A 19179-nucleotide genomic window follows, 5' to 3' on the forward strand; every position below is an offset into this window, starting at 1 on the left:
ATCCTCTTTGATGGAAAAGAAAACTCAGTCTCCGAAATTAATATAAAAGTAGTATACAGAAAAACTCATAAATAAATATTTCTACACAACCAAGTTCATCAAGGCTTTCTCTGCAGTTATGCTCATTGTTTATCAATCCCATCAGTGATACACCCAACGAATCTTTGAAGTCCAAAACTCATAATTAGTATTCTTGATTAGATTTTAATTTTAACTGACCAAAAGATGCAGTGAACAACTTTTGTTGTGTAGAAATATTTATTTTAGTATAAAAGTTTAGTTTACAGTCTGAGGATGCTAAATTGTCAGTAACCTTTTCCAACACATTACACACGCCCATAATTTTATTTACATTATTTCTGTTTATATATTAAAAACAGACAAAACTCTTTGTCAACCCTATAAAACCCGTCCAAAAATTATATCTACAAACCTTAAAGCTCTTTCCTGAAAACCAAACTATATTCTGAAACATAGATTTTTATTGATAAATTTTCGATTTATTATTTATTAACTGATAATAGGAAAAGCCCTTTTTTTTTAATTCTATCTAAACACTGAGACTTGTGAACAAGATCTAGTAGGAGACAACTTACAAATTAATACAAATAACCCACTTCCCAATTTCAAAATTCCAAATAAATACAATTTTGAATGGTTAATACTCAATTGTAGACCTTCAGGTAGCGCTAGTAGGCGTTTAGCAGTTCCCCAGTAGGTCGGAAGAGGGGCTTTTTATCAGATGGTGTATATATATATATATTTATATTTCTTTCTTGATTTTATAGCTAAATATGTAAAGACCTGACATTGCTTTTAATAGTTTCACACAAACGTTATTACAAATGGACAATACAGTTCCTTAGAAAAAAGAGAGGTTTTTCTCTTATGACAATAATTAATCTTATAACACGGTTAGATATCAACAACTATCTCCTGCGTACCCAACTGATGGAAATGACCATGACTCGTTTGTACAAAATGATAAGATGACGTTTTATATTTGTTTTTGTCTTTTTTTTTAATGGGCGTGCATAGATAAAAATGACTATAAAAGTTGTGCTTGAAATAATGTAAACCTGTGAGTTTGAATTTGATGACATCCACAATATTTCTCCCACTGTGAACTCCAAATGTAAAACATGCATTTTTGGTTTAGTTTTTTTTCTTTATTTAAGAACCAGTGGAGAAAAGCTGATGACTTTGAGGTACACACAGACGCTCACAATGCCGTAAAATGACTAGTGTGTATGTGTCGGAGCCTTCCACTTCGTAGGTGGGGGGATGCTTCGTCACTGCCTGTCATACAGTAGCAGCAACCAGACGCAAACGGCTGTGAGGAGAGAAAACGGTAACTATTAGTAACATTATCCAACATCGCCTTGCTCACTTATCATTATACAGTTCACACACACACACACACACTCATACATACAATCACCATGCAGGGGAGAATCAGAGGGTTTCCACCCGGCTAAACATATGATGGAGTGGTGATGGTGAAGTAATTAGTACACTTCAGTTGTCCCACAAGGGGAGAGGAGGGAAACTGTAGGGTTACAATAGGTCGTTCAGCATAATGATTTTTTTGGAGGGAAGAGGAGTGGAGAAATAAGTGGATGTTATGTTCAATGCAGCTTAATGTCAGCAGTCCCTCTATTAATGAACACAACAATAGATTTATTTTTTCCAGTTTGGTATTGAAAAACAAATTTATTGGTATTGAAAGAGAATGCCAACTTGGTAATAGCATTATCAAAAGGGTGGTCGTTTTGAAATCTTGTGGACAATATCAAAATGACTTACGTAAACTGATTTATTTGTTTATTAGCATAGAGATGGTCAGAATGTGTTGTTTAGATTAATCAAGGCGTTAGCCATGATCAGTAATGGAACTAGATGTACATTAAGTACTTGGCATGTATGAACAACCATCCTCCTCCCCATCCCACGATATGCATCATTTCTAAATTATGTACAATCGTAGGATCAAATTTTCAATCTTAATAGGTAGAAACGGAACCTTACAACTTTCTCTCTAAGAGTGACTAATTCAGCAATAGATAGATGAAAAACTCCAGGGTAAAATTTCTTCGATCACCCAGATATCCGTTAAACCAAAGGAGAAGATAACAAGTTTCCTGTTGTCCGAATTATTTAATCGCTAAGTATGTAAAATTATGCAAGTATTTGCAACTGTCCTAAGATTTGTCTTTACAAAAATAGCCCCTTATTTTCTAAAATAAACCGAAGTCGAATATCAAAATAAAGCCCTGTAGTTGGAATCAAATGCGAATATGATAATTCGAAATATTCCACGTAGAACTGAGAATAAGGGCTGATGTCTTGACAGATTATGACAGTTTCATAACATCATCACACCCATACCCTTGTCCACCCGACTGGAACCAGCGGACTTCTGTGATTCATCACTCCACATTACAGATTTTCTCCTATCTATGACCGATATTTAATGTTCCTTGCATCAGGTCAGCTTTCAACTTTGTTGATTGGGGTGATTAATGGCTTTTAGGTTTGCAGAAACGGACGTGAAGATCATACCGAAGTTCCCTACTCACAGTACAGCCGATAGGATTTATCGGATCATTTCCTCTTTTTTTGAGCCTTACACTAGATTCTTATGCTATATTCAGCAGTTCTGAACATTCGTCTAAACCTCAAGGGACTTTTATAGGGTCTGGGAGGGTCGGGGTAAGAAATCACTACCTCTATCACACACACCTTCAGATTTATTATATATTCTTTTAGTTTATTTAGACCAAACCTAGTCAACTCATGGACCTCGTTTTTGGTAAAATGCAACAAAGAATCAATGTTTTTTTTTTTTTTTTGGATTACTCAGGCCTCATTTAGAACAACGATTTAATATTTTTCATTTAGATATTATAAAAGCGTAAATTCCAAGATAAAACAGCATTTTAGTCAATTCAAAGTTATCAAAAAATTGATTGTAACGTAAAGAATATATATAACCATATATATTCTTTACGTTAACTACTATAGTTTTATAACCTGCATGATAAAGAGGAAATAAAATAAAAGTTTTATGGTTTTCTTAAAAACGAAGTGTAGAAAAAAGTGGAGAATCATTGTTGTATATATTAACGTTTTGTAGTTAATGTACTACATTCGTTGGCTGGCCAAAAACTTAGACCCCTTTTGCAACTGGTCAACACTTGTTGTGGGGTTTTAGGCGCATCAGCAATTTAGGCCGCGTATTGCGTCATATATTATGTCTGTAAACTGCGTGTGTTTTGTGGCCCATTTGCCTGTTTGCTGTTGACGAAAACCCAAATTCCGGGAGCAAAAACCATGCTACCCTCGCCGGAAAAAGGCCATAAAAAGTACTTAAGTTATTGACAGGATTTGAACTTTGGCAATTCTACCAACCCACGAGGGCTGGCGTCAACATATAATTAAATTTATGGTATGCAGATATAACTTGTCACATGGTATGATCATAAGTTACTTGGTATCACATAAATACTGTGTTCTTTCCTGGAACTTCTTAGTAACTGGTCAAAGGGAAAATACTTCATCTTTTGTTAAGAAAGGTGTTATTGTTGGAGCACGTTTAACAGATGTACAATTGAGAAAACAAAGCAAATCACTCGTGTGTCGAAAGTAAACATTTCTAAAGTATACAATGAGTGGAAGATGAAAGAAGAATTCAGCTCTAAAAGGAAATAATACAGCAGAAAGTAGATACTCTAAGAACGAGACTGCAGGAATTTAAAGCCAATTGTGCGTCAGAATAGAAGGTCTAGTGAACAGCACATGACCGAAAAATTCAATTTAAGCAAAGATAGATCCATTTCCAACAGAATGTGGTGGTAGTCTAAGAAACTGGAGTATAGTTGTCGTGCGCCCATATGAAAGCCATTTCTTTCTCCAAAAAATCTAGAGATTTGACTGGAATGGTGCCACAAACACCAAGCATGGACTGTGGAACAATGGCATAAAAAATCATTTTATCTGAGAAGTCTCAATTTCTTTGAAGCCACACATCCAGAATGTTTCGTGTCCACGACTCAAGCGGCTGGAGGTGGTATCATAGTATGGAATATGTTCTGGTGGTACGGATACGTCCGATCAAACTGTTAGAAGGTATTGTTTCCTCCAATGAATATCTTCCGATTGTATCAGACCAACTTCACGCTGCAATGTCTCATTTTACTCGGATTGCGATGGAATCTTACAACACGACAACACAGATATCGCGAGTTGTCGTGTGAATGATTCGAGAAACATAACCAAGATTTCCCAACATCTACTCCGATCGCCTAATTCTTCAGATCTGAATGCAACTCAGAATGTCAGGTATATGTTGGAAAGAGCAGTTCGACCTCGCTACAGACGACAATACGGCAGCTAACAAATATCCTGATGGAAGAACGGTCAAATATGGAGCTGGACTTTCTCAGACATCTAGTGAAATCCATGCCAAGACGTGTATGGGCTGTAATTCGAGCAAAAGATGGCCCTACTGGATATTTAATAAAGGTTTCTATTTTTTTCGGAGGTGACTGTATGAAACTTTCAACACTCAGTAAAACGTATTTATGTTTTTATTTTAATGTGATATTATAAAAGTTATAAATATATTATTACTTAAAAATTATTTTTCAATTAATTTTAGTGATAAAAGTGTCCTATATTTAATTAATATTGAGATAAACTTTTTTTTGGAGTCTGTTATAGCGAAATTTGGACAGAAAAGAAAAGATAGTAGGGATCATCTTGTTGTATTCAATCTAACTTATGTGTCTCATAGCGAAGGCTGAAACACTCATCGGAAATGTCTTCTGACAGTCTCTCTACCCACTTTGACTAAAAATATGGGTTTAAATAGCTGCTGAAAAACCGGTCCCAGTAAGATTTGTTCAGAGAGCATCACTGCCTAGAGGGTTATTATGGACATCGCCTATCCGACACAAAGATAATATAACAAATTCTCACAGCCTTCCAACTCTTGTTATTGATCTCAACGGGGAAACTACGACAATTCAGACAAGTATCCCCTAGGAAAAAAGGGGAGAAAACCTTAACATGATTATGAATTATAGTCTCTCTCTTGAGGATGCATTCGCAGTATCGACTTACAATGTAACCGCGTGCAGTACAGTTGAAACATGAAAGATGATCCTATTTTTGGTGTTTATATCTTCCTAAGGATAGAAAAAGAAAAACACTTAACCTCGTTTGTTGTTAAGAGCCGAGCCTTTTTTTTAACTGGAGCTGATAACATTGTTCATTTGAAATAATGAAATAAATCACTTTCTAGAGGAAGCTGGAAAGAGATTACCACTGCAGTGCTGACTCTCAAGCACATAGACGATAAAGAAAAGGTACAATTCCATACCACCAGAACATTAAAAGGCTAAAGTTTGGTTCGTGAAAATTATTTGAAACTTGCTAATGAAGGCTTAAATTAAAAGATATTAGTAATCAGAAATCTGTATTGTACAAGGATGGATTATTTAGTGAACTGAATTTCGTTTCATTTCGTGGGGATTCGATGTGGAAGTATCTGTTATTTGTTTATCACCAGATGACAGTACAGATCTAGTCTTGTTGCATGATCCTTGAGGTGGCACTGTGGATAGCGTGATTGCTGTCTCCCACAAGCACATGTAGTTTCATCCAGTAATAAGAGAGGATTCGAACTCTGACCTTTTAACATGGTTCAATGAAGACGACGATTATTACAGCTGTGATGGGATGATGAGGCCATAAGGAAAAGTATGCGAAGAAATATTCAGTTCGCTTGAAATGTGTAATAGTTTTTATTCTCTGAAAAGGAAAACAGCGAGGTCTCTCCTCGGATAGCGAAGCCCCAAGCCAGGCCTAATTTTGCCTAAAATCAACACTGCCTCGAAAAACTTGGGTTTTCCTTCCTGCAAAAGAAACAAATGGACCAAACTATACATGCAATTTAACCCAGTCGTTTGGCAACTGTCTGAAAAAAAGGCAACGTAACTTACAGTGTGTATGAGGAAAAAGATGCAAGTGTTGTTCGAGCTCTACGGACCACAATTTCAAACCTAATGAAATTCATCGCCAGTTAGAAGTTTGTATCGGGACATCGTGGCAAAATGTCGTTTACAAGTGGCGTCATAAGTTTAAAGCAAGCCGAACATCAGCGATAAATGCTGTTGCTCCCTTCAAACGGCTGTTAGTGATGCGAACATCAAAGCTGATGACGTGAAAATCAAATATGATAGACGGATGACGTTCCATCAAGTTGTAGAATGTAACGCTTGATAGGTCAGCTTGCATCATTGTCCACGAGAATTTGTGATACAGGAAATTGTCAGACGGGTTTACATTGCAGGACACAAACTTCTGTTACAAAGACATAACCAGTCTCCTAGTGACCTCGATAGGACCGTTGAAAATTGAATGTTGGTATACACTTTGGATCGTTTTATTGCAATCAAGGAATAAATTTATGAAATATAAATAAATTGTGGTAGTTAATGTTCCCTTCTAGTATTAATTAAAGTACGAAAGAGTAATTTAAGATAATTAAAACTAAAATATTTAACAATTTTACTTGTAATTGTACTTCGTCAAGCTCGCGTTAATTGAAATCATTGGCGCGTTAATTAATACTTGTTTATAACTGTTGTCTTACTTACCAAAGCTATTCTCTATTATTTCATACATCTGTTTGTCTATTCTTTAATTTATTTGTAGCTTTAGGCAATGTCCATTCTCCCCGCCTAGAAGTTGGAGAATATTGAGCTACTGAGATTTGTTGAGGAAAATATTCGTTCAATGTAGCCATTTGTCGTATAGTTTCTTCAGGCAACTGTGGAACCGTCGGAGAAGGCACGTGTTTGGGGACCGACCTGGTATGGTTACTCTAAAAAGGAGAAAAGAAATAGAAGGAAGAAAATCAAAACCAAACATACAAGATGTTTGTATATTATTACTTCTATAACATATGAATTGTTTGAACAGTTTGTATAACATCCTGGCAATAACCGCACCCCATTTAAATACCTAAGATGACAATCTTAGGTCAAGTCCATCTTGAACTTGACAATCCAAGCACATCTATCCTATTGTATTTCACCAACCACCATTTTTGCAGTGGTTCTCCAAGTGATACATTCAGGAATATTGCAGTGAATCAAAAATCGTTCAACACTGATTCAGAAAAATAAGAGAATGCTCGACAAGTTTTTATTCCCAAGTTACGTAGATGGCATTTGTCGCTTCAGATCTAATTTGCATGTTGTTATGCTGATTTTGTGTTTTTATCATTCTTCTGGATAAATATTTGTTTCAGTATAAAAAGGAAATGAATTGAAAATAAAGAAAAATGCAGGAAAAATATTAGTTCTTCGTTTTATTATAGCTTATTGACTACTGTAAAGAAGGTGGACTGAATCCTTGCTTTTCTCATTTCGTATTTCTATCAACTGTTTTCATAGAATGGCCGCTAGCTCAATAGATAAACACAATCAGTACCGTGTTCGCTTTAGCTGTTTGCTATTCCAGTGGATAACCAAGTCGGAAAACAACACCTAATATTGTATCCTCACGCAATAAGCCTACTTGCTAACATGGAGACTCTTTAATGAAGTCTTTAGGACCGTGTATCAGATTGGAAGCAGAGCTGGCCGAAATGCATGCAGTGAAGATCCGTATGTTTACTCTTATCTTTATTATCATAAGAAAAACATGTTTTGATTGCACTGCCAATGAATATCCTTTTAAAATAAGGAAAAAAGGCATTTGTTATCTAGTAAACAAGTTACCATCATCTAAATGTACTTCGTCAAGTTTCTATTTGTGTGTGTGTGTTCGTGCATTTTCCGATAACAGGAAACAGAGCTGTAATTTCTATTGTTAGAACAAAATGGAACTTCCAGTGTAAATAGATACTCCAGTGCCAAATTGATAAGCTTTTTAGTCACTATGACAACGGACACAACGAGAGGAACCGCGCATTATTTACAATTGAAGTAGCCCACTGCATGTTAAAGAAAGAAAGTGGATGTTTTATGGCACATAATAAAGTGTTGAACAGAGAAGAATATCTAGTAAGTAATCTATCTGCATACTTTTTTCACGAAAATAAAAATAAATAAAATCTTTAAACACACCAACGGTAGGAAAATATTCTAACGTTAGAATTAAGACATTTTAAGTGCAAAATGGTATTAACAGAAGACAAATGTTGGCAAAAATAGTAACTATTATCAAGATGTAACGAGAATTATTTTCGAGTAAATGGTTGGTTGGTTGGTTGCCTGGTAGGGTTTTAAACTCATCAGAGACTATGACCATATTAGGCCAATTTGCATACATATACAATGTGTCTATAAACTGAGTATTTTCTATGGTCAATTTGCTGTTTTCTGGAAGAAAAGCCCTAGTTTCCGTGAGAAACAAACCATACTACCCTTCGGCTGAGACCAACTAACTCAGTGACGCTGTGAAAAAGACCCATAAAAATTCCTCGCGTCATTAACAGGATTCGATCTTAGCTCTTTTCCACTCGGTTTGGGCAGAATGGCTATTATGACAATTGTGCTGACCACGAGGCTTTCAGGAATATATGTTCCTCTTAAATGAGCAGTTAATTAATATATTTTAAAGGTTTAATTAAGAATACAGTTTAATGAAGTTTAATACAGCAAAAGATTGTTTAAATGAATGGCAAATACCCGAAATTGGGGTGGCCTGAATATATTATTCAGGCTTTTATACAGAGTGCATGTTAGGCAATAATACTAGTTGATTAATAGTTAGACAATAATACTAGCTAGAAGAAACCCTGGAAGACAAAGGCGGAGATGAATAGATGAAATTCATGAGTTTGGGGGTAGTAAATGGATGGGCAGTGCTCGAAACAGAAGCAACTGGAAAGTTGCTGGAGAGGCCTTCATCCTGCACTAGATTGAAAATGGCTGATGATGACTAGTAATTCTATGGTGTTCTGTTCTATGGTAGTCTTACGGCCACCATAGAACAGAAACACATATGAGATGAGATGAAACGTATGGAACCCTCTCCTCACCCCTGATCATCGTCGAATGCGAATACTCTGGTATCAAAAACTCGCCGGTTTAACGTTGGAGGGCTGGAAACGACTGTGCTGGTCAGATGTGTCTCAATATTTGTGCAACTCGCCGAAAGACGCCTTCGTGTGCGTCACAAGCAACAAGAGTCCGCGGACCCTTCGTGTATAGTATCCAGGGAGGTGGCGGTTATTGCTTAACGTGAAGCATGTTTTGCTGGCAAGAAATAGGATTCCTGGTGCGCATGGATCACCGTTTCACTGGTGATGTATTGGTGTTGTCTGCGTGGGTAGCACAGTGGTGTCGTCACCGTCCTCCCCACACCGGGTGTAAAGGGACTGGGTTCGAATCCCGTCAATGACGCGAGGAACTTTAATGGGCTTTTTTCACTCCGTGGCTGAGTAGTCGGTCTCAGGAGTAGATAGCAAGGTTTCCCCCCCCCCAAGAATCTGGGATTTTTCGTTCAGCAAAAAGACAAATCGACCATAGAACACACGCAATTAACAGACATTATGACACATAGCATGGCAGATGAATTTAATTATTCGGGTGGCCTAAAATTAATATTTAAAAATAAAAATAGTGTTTGGCGTTTCCTACCTTGCGGCTCCGGGAACTTCTCCCAACTCCGCAAAGTAACTTCGTGATGCAATACAATCTTTGTAAAGGCCTGATAATGTGCATATGTTTTGCAATGTATTGCGTTAATTATTATTATTATTAGTTTATAAACACCCCTGTACAGAAATTATCTAGGAGGGTAGCTCATACATGCATCCAACAACACTTATTAGAGAGTAACATAGAATAAAATCTCACAAAATACATAAAATTAATAAATAAAAAGGAAAACTTTTCTTTTTTATTTATTCAGAAATCAAGGCATACATAGCAAATTATAAAATTACATAGTCATTTACCCTAAGAATTGAATCTGATAGTCATTCTGTTGACCAAAAACGAATATCGTCATTCCTATAAGAGTCTTTTGAAGACCTATAAGGCGTTCAGTACAGATTTTTATGAGTTCATGGGCACTTGAAGTCTTTTGCTATGGAGTACTCTTCTTTCTTGAATTACGTTCTTCATTATAATTGAAGTTTAGTAAGCAGATCCGCTGCAATGAGCTTCCTATAAGTTCTCTCATTACAGAACCTGACCGGATCTATTTTGAAGTCTCTAGAGAGCTCCAGAATATTAGCAGGAAACAGCCGCCTCAATCCGACCGTGTTATTTAAAGCGCAACGGAAACAACGAGAGTAGTGGAGGAGGGCTCCAGGGCGGGGCCTGACCACAAGATTTTCAATTTGAGGGGCATCTAAACTCCCAGTCAGAAGTTGTGCTAGAGTGCAGATGTTACGTAAAGTGGCCATCTGAATCCACATATCTACGTTTAAGTTTGTATATATTATGACTTTTGAAATTGTAAATGGCTTCCCAACAATCCTCTTCAACCACCGAATCACCCAGTATTCCAGGCTGAGAAACTTCCTAATATAAGTATTTGGTGCAGAGGACCAAATTACTGAAGCATAAAGGGATACAGACACAATACCTTTTTTGATGTATTGGGTCACTAGTTGCTGGTTTCGAATCTCAGTTATCTCCTGTCTTACAACCCATATGACTGCAAGAGTTTTTGATCTGGCATTCTGAAAATGCCTTTGAGGCCCTCGTCCCAGGTCACTCCTAGTTCGGTGTATAAGCTGACTTTCTTAACCTGTGGTCTGTTAATAGATAATTCGATTTGATTCTTTATCTTCTTATTAGTTATTTTCAGTTGTGCTCTAATAATGTTATTCTGGCCTGTTGTCCATTTGGCCTTTTAGCCGTGGGCTTAAAGGCCTAAAAGGTCCTCTCTCCGTTGCCCTTCCACACCCATGAGGAGGTGGGCCAGGAAGTACAGTTCAGTGGTCCGGTTGAGGCGAACCCGGGCGTCGCCGAAGTGCCAGGGAGTGGCCCTTCTAAAAAATAGTTATTATAAGGGAGCTCGGGGGAGACAGTTAAATCTGGGATAAAAGATGAAGGCAAAGAAGGTGAATAATAGCAAGAGAACCACCAGGAATTTGAAGTTAAGGAGATAGAGGGGAGCCTCCTGTAAAGGTAACCCATCCTTAATAGTTCTCCCCCATTGGGGGGAAGAACTATTAAGATAGCACACTTGTGTGCAAAACTTAAGAACCAGCACTATTTCTAAAGGTTACAACCACAAAATCAAACGAAACAGCCTGTGGCGATTTGCATAATTGTGGCCGTTCTGTAGAAAGCTGGTGCACATGCAAAAATTTGAATCGTGATGAGAGGGCTCACATAAACGGATAAAAGCAACAGTTATGTGCAAATTACCGAATGGTGCACCTGTTACAGACGTTCTACTGGTTTGATACAGTGCTACAGACAACGAAAAGGCTAGTAGACAACAGCGGGATGATTTTATCAGTGGTCGAATAATTGGGAAGCTCGAGGAAGATCGAAGTGCTAGGAGTGTGGCTGCAGAGTTCGGTATCGCCCATAGCATCGTCTCAGTGCGTGGTCGGCCTTCAGAACGACAGGTACAGTTGTTCGAAGGACCAGTAGTGGTCGTCCACGAAAAACAACGCCCAATGATGACCGCTATATTATACTCCTACAAGCTAAGAGGGACCGACACCTGACAGCTAGGGCGCCTCCGTAGCCAGGTGGGCAGGAGCAGTAGTGCGTAACACACGCTTCTTGATTAGACCAGGGTTCGCGCCAGTTACTACCAAATACGGAGGATGAGGAAAGGTCAGGGATGACCACCGCATATCCCCGGAGCAATATGGCCTTAGTTGATAATACTCCTAAAACCAAATAACAAACAACTGACAGCGGGATCCATTGCAAACCAGCTGCACAGGAGCAGAGGACGCAGGATATCGCGGTTTACTGTGGCCAGGCGACTCTACAAAGGTGGGCTGTTTGCCTGAGGGCCAGTATGCTGTGTCCCTTTAACACCTGCCCATCGGAGACACTGTTTACAGTGATGCATCGAACACAAGGACTGGAAGCAGCGCAATGGGGTAAAGTACTCTTTACTGATGAGAGTACATTCAGTCTTAGCAGCGATTCTGGATGTCAGCTAATCTGGCGAGAGGTTGGAACACGGTATCACCTCGCAAACATCACTGAAAGGGATCGATATGGCGGTCGTGGTGTTCTTGTCTGGGAAGGCGTTATCGGGTTATCTTGGATGGTCATACACAACTCCAGATACTGGAAGGCGCTACTGTAACGGGTGCACGCTACTGTACTGAGGTAATCCTTCCCCATATGCGTCTGTTCCGAGTTGCCATTGGCCCAGAGTTCGTGTTTATGGATGATAATGCCACACCCCGTCGCACTGCAACCGTTGATATGATTTCGGAAAGTGAGGACATTGTTCGTATAGATTTGCCCGCCCGTCCCCCCATCTAAATCCCATTAAACACATATGGGACGCTCTGACGTGACACCTTGCGACAAGTCCATACCCACCAGAAAATGTTCACCACCTGGAGATGGCGCTGACAGAGGAATGAACGACGTTATCGCAAGAAATTATCAACAACACTGTTCTAAGTATGGACAGGCTGTGCAAAACCTGCATCGACATTAGGGGTGGCCATATCTCCTACTGAGGACCACTCTTCCCTTTGTTCCATCTTTGGCAATGATGCATCTGTATCATGGCAGCCAGTGTTATGTTGTCAATTTTGAATGAAGTCCCTCTGTACGTTTTAGCATTAGCATTAGCATTAGCATTAGTAGAGGCATTTGATGCAAGAAAGCAAGCTTATGCAGCATCAGCCAAAAAAAAAAAAAAAACCACTTCCACTTCACCTCTCTGTTCGTTCAAAATACCTGTCCAGCTGAGCCTTAAACTTATTTAGGCTATCAACCTCCACGACAAGGGATGGAAGTCTGTTCCACCAACCAACCACCCGCTGGCTAAAGGCAAATTTCCGCACGTCTATCCTACATCTGTCTTTCCTCAATTTGAATTTATGCCCTCTCAGGTGATTATTCTGAGCAAGAGGAAGAATCCCATCAGCATTGAGCATGCTCAAACAATTATACACCTCTATCAGATCACCTCGCTGGTGCCTAGTCTCCAGACACTGTAATTTGCAAAACTTAAGCCTTTCTTCGTAAGAGCACCCCTTTGTTCCATTCACTAATCTTGTTGCCCTTCTCTGTACTCGTTCCAGCAGCTCTACATCCTTCTTGAAATGAGGCCTCCAGACCTGTATACAGTACTCTAGGTGTGGCCTGACCATTGCCTTTGTTTCCGTTGCTGTGTCGGTGTTGTTTCCTTCATCATTTCTGTACCTCAAGAGGTTCCTTTGGTATGCTTTTCTCATATCCAGGCCACTCCTATGAAAATCTGACTGGTCCTTAAGTTTTGCACACCAGTGTATAAAATGTTTAGGGTGGCAGAGCCCACCAGGCGAGGTCCTGGGAGAGAGAGAGGTGGGAGAATGGATGGGTAAGGCCCGGGTTAGATAGGGATTAAAGTCTTAGAGTCAGAGTGCCCTAAGTGGGTGAACTTAAAAATATTTCTTGATCCATCCAAATTTCATTGAAATCTGACCATTAAAATTCCAACAATTATTATTTCTTTGTCCGTCCGGCCACATCTAATAACTCGCCTCCTCCAGTGATTTTCATGAAATTTTATATTTGGGCCTTTTAGAAAGTTTTGTCTCTCCTTCCTAAATTTCATTAAAATCGGACTAATAGAAATCCGGAAATTACTATTTATTTTTCACACATATCACATAGGTTTTCTCATGTACTGTATATTATAGCTAAAACACTGAATATTACGTTTGTTGCCATGCGCTGACTATAAGCATAATAGTTGGAAGAATGAATGGCCAATGTGGAGGATGCGCAGAAATAAGTTTTCTTATTTAGCGCATAAAAGTTTTTTTTTTTGCTCTTTCTTGTTATAAATCATGAATTATTATTATTGACTCGCCTGAAATATAATGCACACTACGTACATTAATTAAATAACTTGTTTTAGATTATTTTTTAACTAATAGGTCAGAAACTAAGTTGTATTTCTTTTTTTCAGCTGGAAGAGGTGGAGCTTTCTGATTTGAAAATAAAAAAGAATTTGCATTCACTGTTAATTTTTCCTGCAGATACTGCATTCAAATTTTAAGTAATGAAATTCAAACACTGCGCTAATAATAAGAAGAATACGAATACATTTTTAAGTTAACTTTAAAATACAGTTCAGTTCTACTAGAGCTGCGTAATCCAATCGATAAGTGCTATGTTTTCTTACATTAAATTTAGAAGATTAAGTGTTCGGCGGTGAAGCATATCCTGGGGAATGTGGGAAAAGAACTCGTTAATGATAGTGCCCTTTGTTCCTTAATTGAATGGGGATTGTTCTTAAATTTTAGCTCTTTAATATATCCCAACAAAATAAATCAGAAAGGTAATGTCTGGTGATCTTGGTATTCACTTACGGACCACGTAATTTCCAAACAGATTTCATAGTCCACAAAAGTGTGCATATGTCCACGCACATTACGCCGACATTTTTAATCAAATCTCATACGTTGGACTACTTGGTAACTCGTGTATCTTGAAAAATCCAACATCTTTAATGCACGAGTGACTCCGCATGCGAGCCGTGCGTTTCCATCTGTTACCAAGCTTCTGATCTACACGAGAACCAAATAATGTTGTTCCCACAAGTATAACCAGAGATGCAGTTGTATAGGTTTCGCGAATTTAAAAATGCCTTGCAGTTTATATCATCGTTAGTATACAGATGCCCACAATTTTGATCTGTAAATCAAGGTGCGGATCTGCTGATAGACCTTTCAGTGGTTGTGGCTGTTTAAGGTTGTTCTTTTATGGAGACCAACCTCGGTAAAGATAAAAACCTAAATCTTTATAGCAGCTAATAGTATATATCTGAATTTCTACGATGGAAGTATGAAGAACAGCAGGCTTAAACTTAAGATAAAAAGTCATAATTCCAGCTGGCTAGTCAGTAAAGTGACAGCAAATTAGCTACAGTACTTCCAAAAATGTGCGTATATTCTAATTATACGTGTGTAGGGTGCTCAGAAACACAGTACCTGTACGAATCTTCATGTAAGCGCATCCGAAAAATCCAGAAATTGACTCAGCGCGCATAACCCAAACTAATCATTACCTACGTTTATCTTTACATATCTGCCTCCCCCCCCCCCACACACACAAATATTATTTTCTGCATCCCTGTAGTGATGGAGGAGTCTTTTGCGTTCATTCTCTGTTTGTTCTGCCTCTATGTAACCTTAATAATTCTCAATAAATATTCTTTATCGAACAAAATGCATAATGTTATATTAGATATACATGCATAAATGTATAATGTATTATAAAATACATAAAATTGAATGCAGAAGACACTTAGTCGAAATAGGAAATGCAAATACCACTCTACATCATTTAGAAATTTTTAAATCTGCTTACACATGTAACTCCCTTGTATTCAAGGATAGTACAACTTGGAACAGTCGCCGCACTGACTAGTGTTGTTTCTAACATCGCTTCCTCGTTGTGCTCCTGCTTCGCTCTGTCCGCTGTCGATTCGCCTGTCATTTCCACCCCTGAAATAAACGAGATGTTAAGGACTAAATGGTCAGAATTCTACGCAAAGTTAAAATATCACACACAAAAGCTAATGAATAATCTAAATTAGATTCTTCAAAATTATCTCCTTCGTTCTGATTGTCACTTGCATAGCGTGTTTAGCCACCTCTTGTTATTGTGACATTAATGCAGTCTGTCGTTCTTATGACAGGTTTGGTTTCCATAAAGTGGTGTATTGTGTTGTCACGTGATCTCATCCATCTGTGACGAGCGACTGAAACGAACGTTTCGTTCATTTTCCTCGCCACATGCAACCGGGTTATGTCGTATAGTAAAAAGGGGCACTCAAAACCACCAATGCCTAAATGAACACGCAACAACATAACAAGCGAGTTTAAGTGTCACAGTGTCTCTACCAGCCCTAAAGTCAGTTCATCTGACATTATATTGGTAGAGACACTAAAGATAAACTTTGAGAACTTTCATACGCAAATACTCCATCCAGGCATTATCAACAAATGGAAGTATCCAACTTGAAAATTTTCAGATTATTTCTTTTTTCAACTAGAGTACAAAGCGCTTTTCAGATTATCCATAATGAAGGGTAAACTGGATGGAATGACTTCCGTTTGCATCGAAAGCTAATGGATGAAAACAAGCTTAAATAATGGGCATGCTTTTGAGAAAACTCTGTATCAAGATCAAATGGAATCAAATAATGGATTTCCTCTAAAATATATAAACAGGGTACCTTTTCAAGGTATCCTTCGTGTCAGATTGGCATTATATAATATTAAAATTTCCAAAACGGATACTTATATCAGTAATAAACAGCCTTTGCAGACAATTTGCAATTACAGACAATATAATGACGCCTCATAGTTTTAGTTTCCTTGGGGGAATTTTTCAAACAACACAAGGCGTAAGTTTAGAGGTGTTTGGGCCAGATTACCATGATTATATTGCGCCAGTTTATATGATTTATCGCGTATTATATCTGTACAGTTCATCTTTTTGTTGTGTGGGATGAAAAACTCCGAATAACTCGAGGTGTACCATCTTCCCTTCGCAAGAGATCTGCTGAATACAACTCCGATTAAAGAAGCCTAAAGAATTTCTCCAGTCTTTGGACCAGATCTCAAAAAATTAGAACGCTGTAGTGACAAGGAAACTAAGGCAATTTCACAATGAATTATATAGGCTCCCTTTATGTTTGTAAGCTTTAGGTACCCTATCTGTTTTAGGGGTAACTCGAAATATACATTTTCGCTTTTTTTTTTTTTTTTTGACTGATAATGTCTGCTTTATAGTTCGTTCCATTCTACACTCCCACCTCAAAGTCTCCAATGTCCAGACTTCAAATATCCTCTATAAAAGAAATATCCAATATTGACAAAAAGACTTAACCATGGCCTTAGCGTTATCACCAGCCGACACCTGATCCCTAACGGCCACAGTGGATACACACAAGGTAACGGGAGAATGGTGATAAATAAACATGGCCGCCTCGTTCTCTCTCTCTCTCTCTACTGTACGTGTGGTTGAAAGAAAATCCTCACTGAAGAAAAAGATATTGTCAAGAAAACAAAAGAAATTTATTTTATGTGTTTTTTTTTTATCTGTGTGTGTAAAAATTTAAAAATTGACTGACAGCAGAGAAGATTAATGAGCAGTACTCTAATTTTAAACATCAGATTAGATAAGAATCAAACTCATTAAAAATACTCAGGCTAATCACTATTAAGTGTAGCTGAAGATACAGAATTGCAGTTGCCTGATTTTTGTATGATGCATACAAAAAAAAATCTTAATTTCGAAGAATTAAGGCTATTACAGGCAAAGGTAGTTGCCTTTGAGGGCGATTTTACAATTATTGCTCTCCTTGTGCTTGGTTTTAGTAGGATACTAATTCTCCTACGAACATATTTCTTATATGAGCAAGAAAACGGTGTGTTTACTTCAGTACAAATAAGTGTAAAAATATTAATTATAAAAAATAATTTTTTAATTGGTGTAGCTGAAAATGCAGAATTGCAGTTGCCTGATTTTTGTATGATGAATACAAAAAAAATTTAATTTCGAAGAATTAAGGCTATTAGAGGCAAAAGTAGTTGCCTTTGAAGGGGATTTTACAATTATTGCTCTCTTTGTGCTTGGTTTTACTATGATACCAATTCTCCTAGGAACACATTTTTTATATGAGCAAGAAAATGGTGTGTTTACTTCAGTACAAATAAGTGTAAAAATTTCAATCATAAAAAAAAACATATCTTTAATTGATTTTAATTAGTAAAGCTGAAAATACAGAATTACAATTGCCTCATTTTTGTATGATGCATACAAAAAAAAAAATCTTAATTTCGAAGAATTAAGGCTATTACAGGCAAAAGTAGGGGATTTTACAATTATTGCTCTCCTTGTGCTTGGTTTTACTATGATACCAATTCTCCTACGAACTTATTTCTTATATGAGCAAGAAAATGGTGTTTAATTCAGTAGAAATAAGTATAAACATTTTAATTATAAAAAAATATTTCTTTAATTCATTTTAATTTTATTTATATCTTAAAATAATTGTATATCGTTTTTTTTAAAGTTTCTTAAAAGAAACTTGATGTCTTTTTATGCCTTGTTATTTCTTTTATGTTGCAGGAGAATACTCGAGTGTAATTTCTTCTTTAGAAGGAAAGGCTAAAAAAGAAAAAAACTTCGGGCAATGTTTACCTGACGAATGAGTCTATAAATGAACATGCTGCGAACAGCAGTTCTTTCTTTTCACGCTAAGCATTGCAATCAGACACGGCTGAAGAGTTTTTTAACAGTTAGCCCGATACATATTGGTTCAATATTGCTTCGAATCACTTCAGGTGCCAAGTTCACCTTGCAGGCACGAACTTAACAACAAAAGGTATAGGTAATAGCGCTCGTGTAAACACCACGAGATGAACTTCGATGGTATTGGTTAGTGATATGAAGAGGTAACAAAGCGAACAGATATTTAGATACATGGGCCAGCGACTGTTTGGAATATTTCACCACAAGCTGCAAACCCTGTCCTTAGGCGATTTCCTACCTTGTAAAGTATCACGAACACCTGATAGGAGCTATAAAATAGATAATAGCGACGTAGAAAGAGCAAAATAACTTTTTTTTCTGCAAACAGAAAAATAACGATGGTATTAAAACACTTAAGCGAATATGGAAAAAGAATTTGCCTATTAAAATCACACAGAATGGAAAGGACTGTTAAATACTTAACTGGATATAATTTATAACTTTATCTCATCTGTGGCTCGATCTTTTTTCGAAAAATTCTCCTATATCCCACATACGAGTGATATCGTTCAAGAAAGAAATATATTGAAAGTTTAATATGTTCTGCTTTTTTTTATTTTGATAGAATGTGATTGTGATAAACAAAAATTCCTGAATGTTTTAGCCGACATTATGTGATAGTTGACACTTAGAATACTCAAATAATAAAATAAAATGAAGTAATGGACTACAGGACGTTCAGCAT

General features: G+C 37.4%; 1 protein-coding gene across 1 annotated transcript in view; it reads right to left on the bottom strand.

The window, feature by feature from the left end:
• Positions 1-591: 591 nt before the first annotated feature.
• LOC150080159 (kin of IRRE-like protein 3) overlaps positions 592-19179 on the bottom strand; it is a 347514-nt gene continuing 328926 nt past the window's right edge. The window contains exons 12-14 of the mRNA XM_090381111.1: positions 15540-15676; positions 6663-6889; positions 592-1333 (exon numbers count right to left, since the gene is read on the bottom strand). Coding sequence (XP_090237237.1) covers positions 6683-6889; positions 15540-15676 — 344 coding nt within the window. The 3' untranslated portion in view covers positions 592-1333; positions 6663-6682. The remainder of the gene's footprint in view (positions 1334-6662; positions 6890-15539; positions 15677-19179) is intronic.

Source organism: Mastigoproctus giganteus, chromosome 9, assembly GCF_048544385.1.
Source record: "Mastigoproctus giganteus isolate SK-2022 chromosome 9, ASM4854438v1, whole genome shotgun sequence".
In the NCBI taxonomy this organism is placed as follows: Eukaryota; Metazoa; Arthropoda; class Arachnida; order Uropygi; family Thelyphonidae; genus Mastigoproctus; species Mastigoproctus giganteus.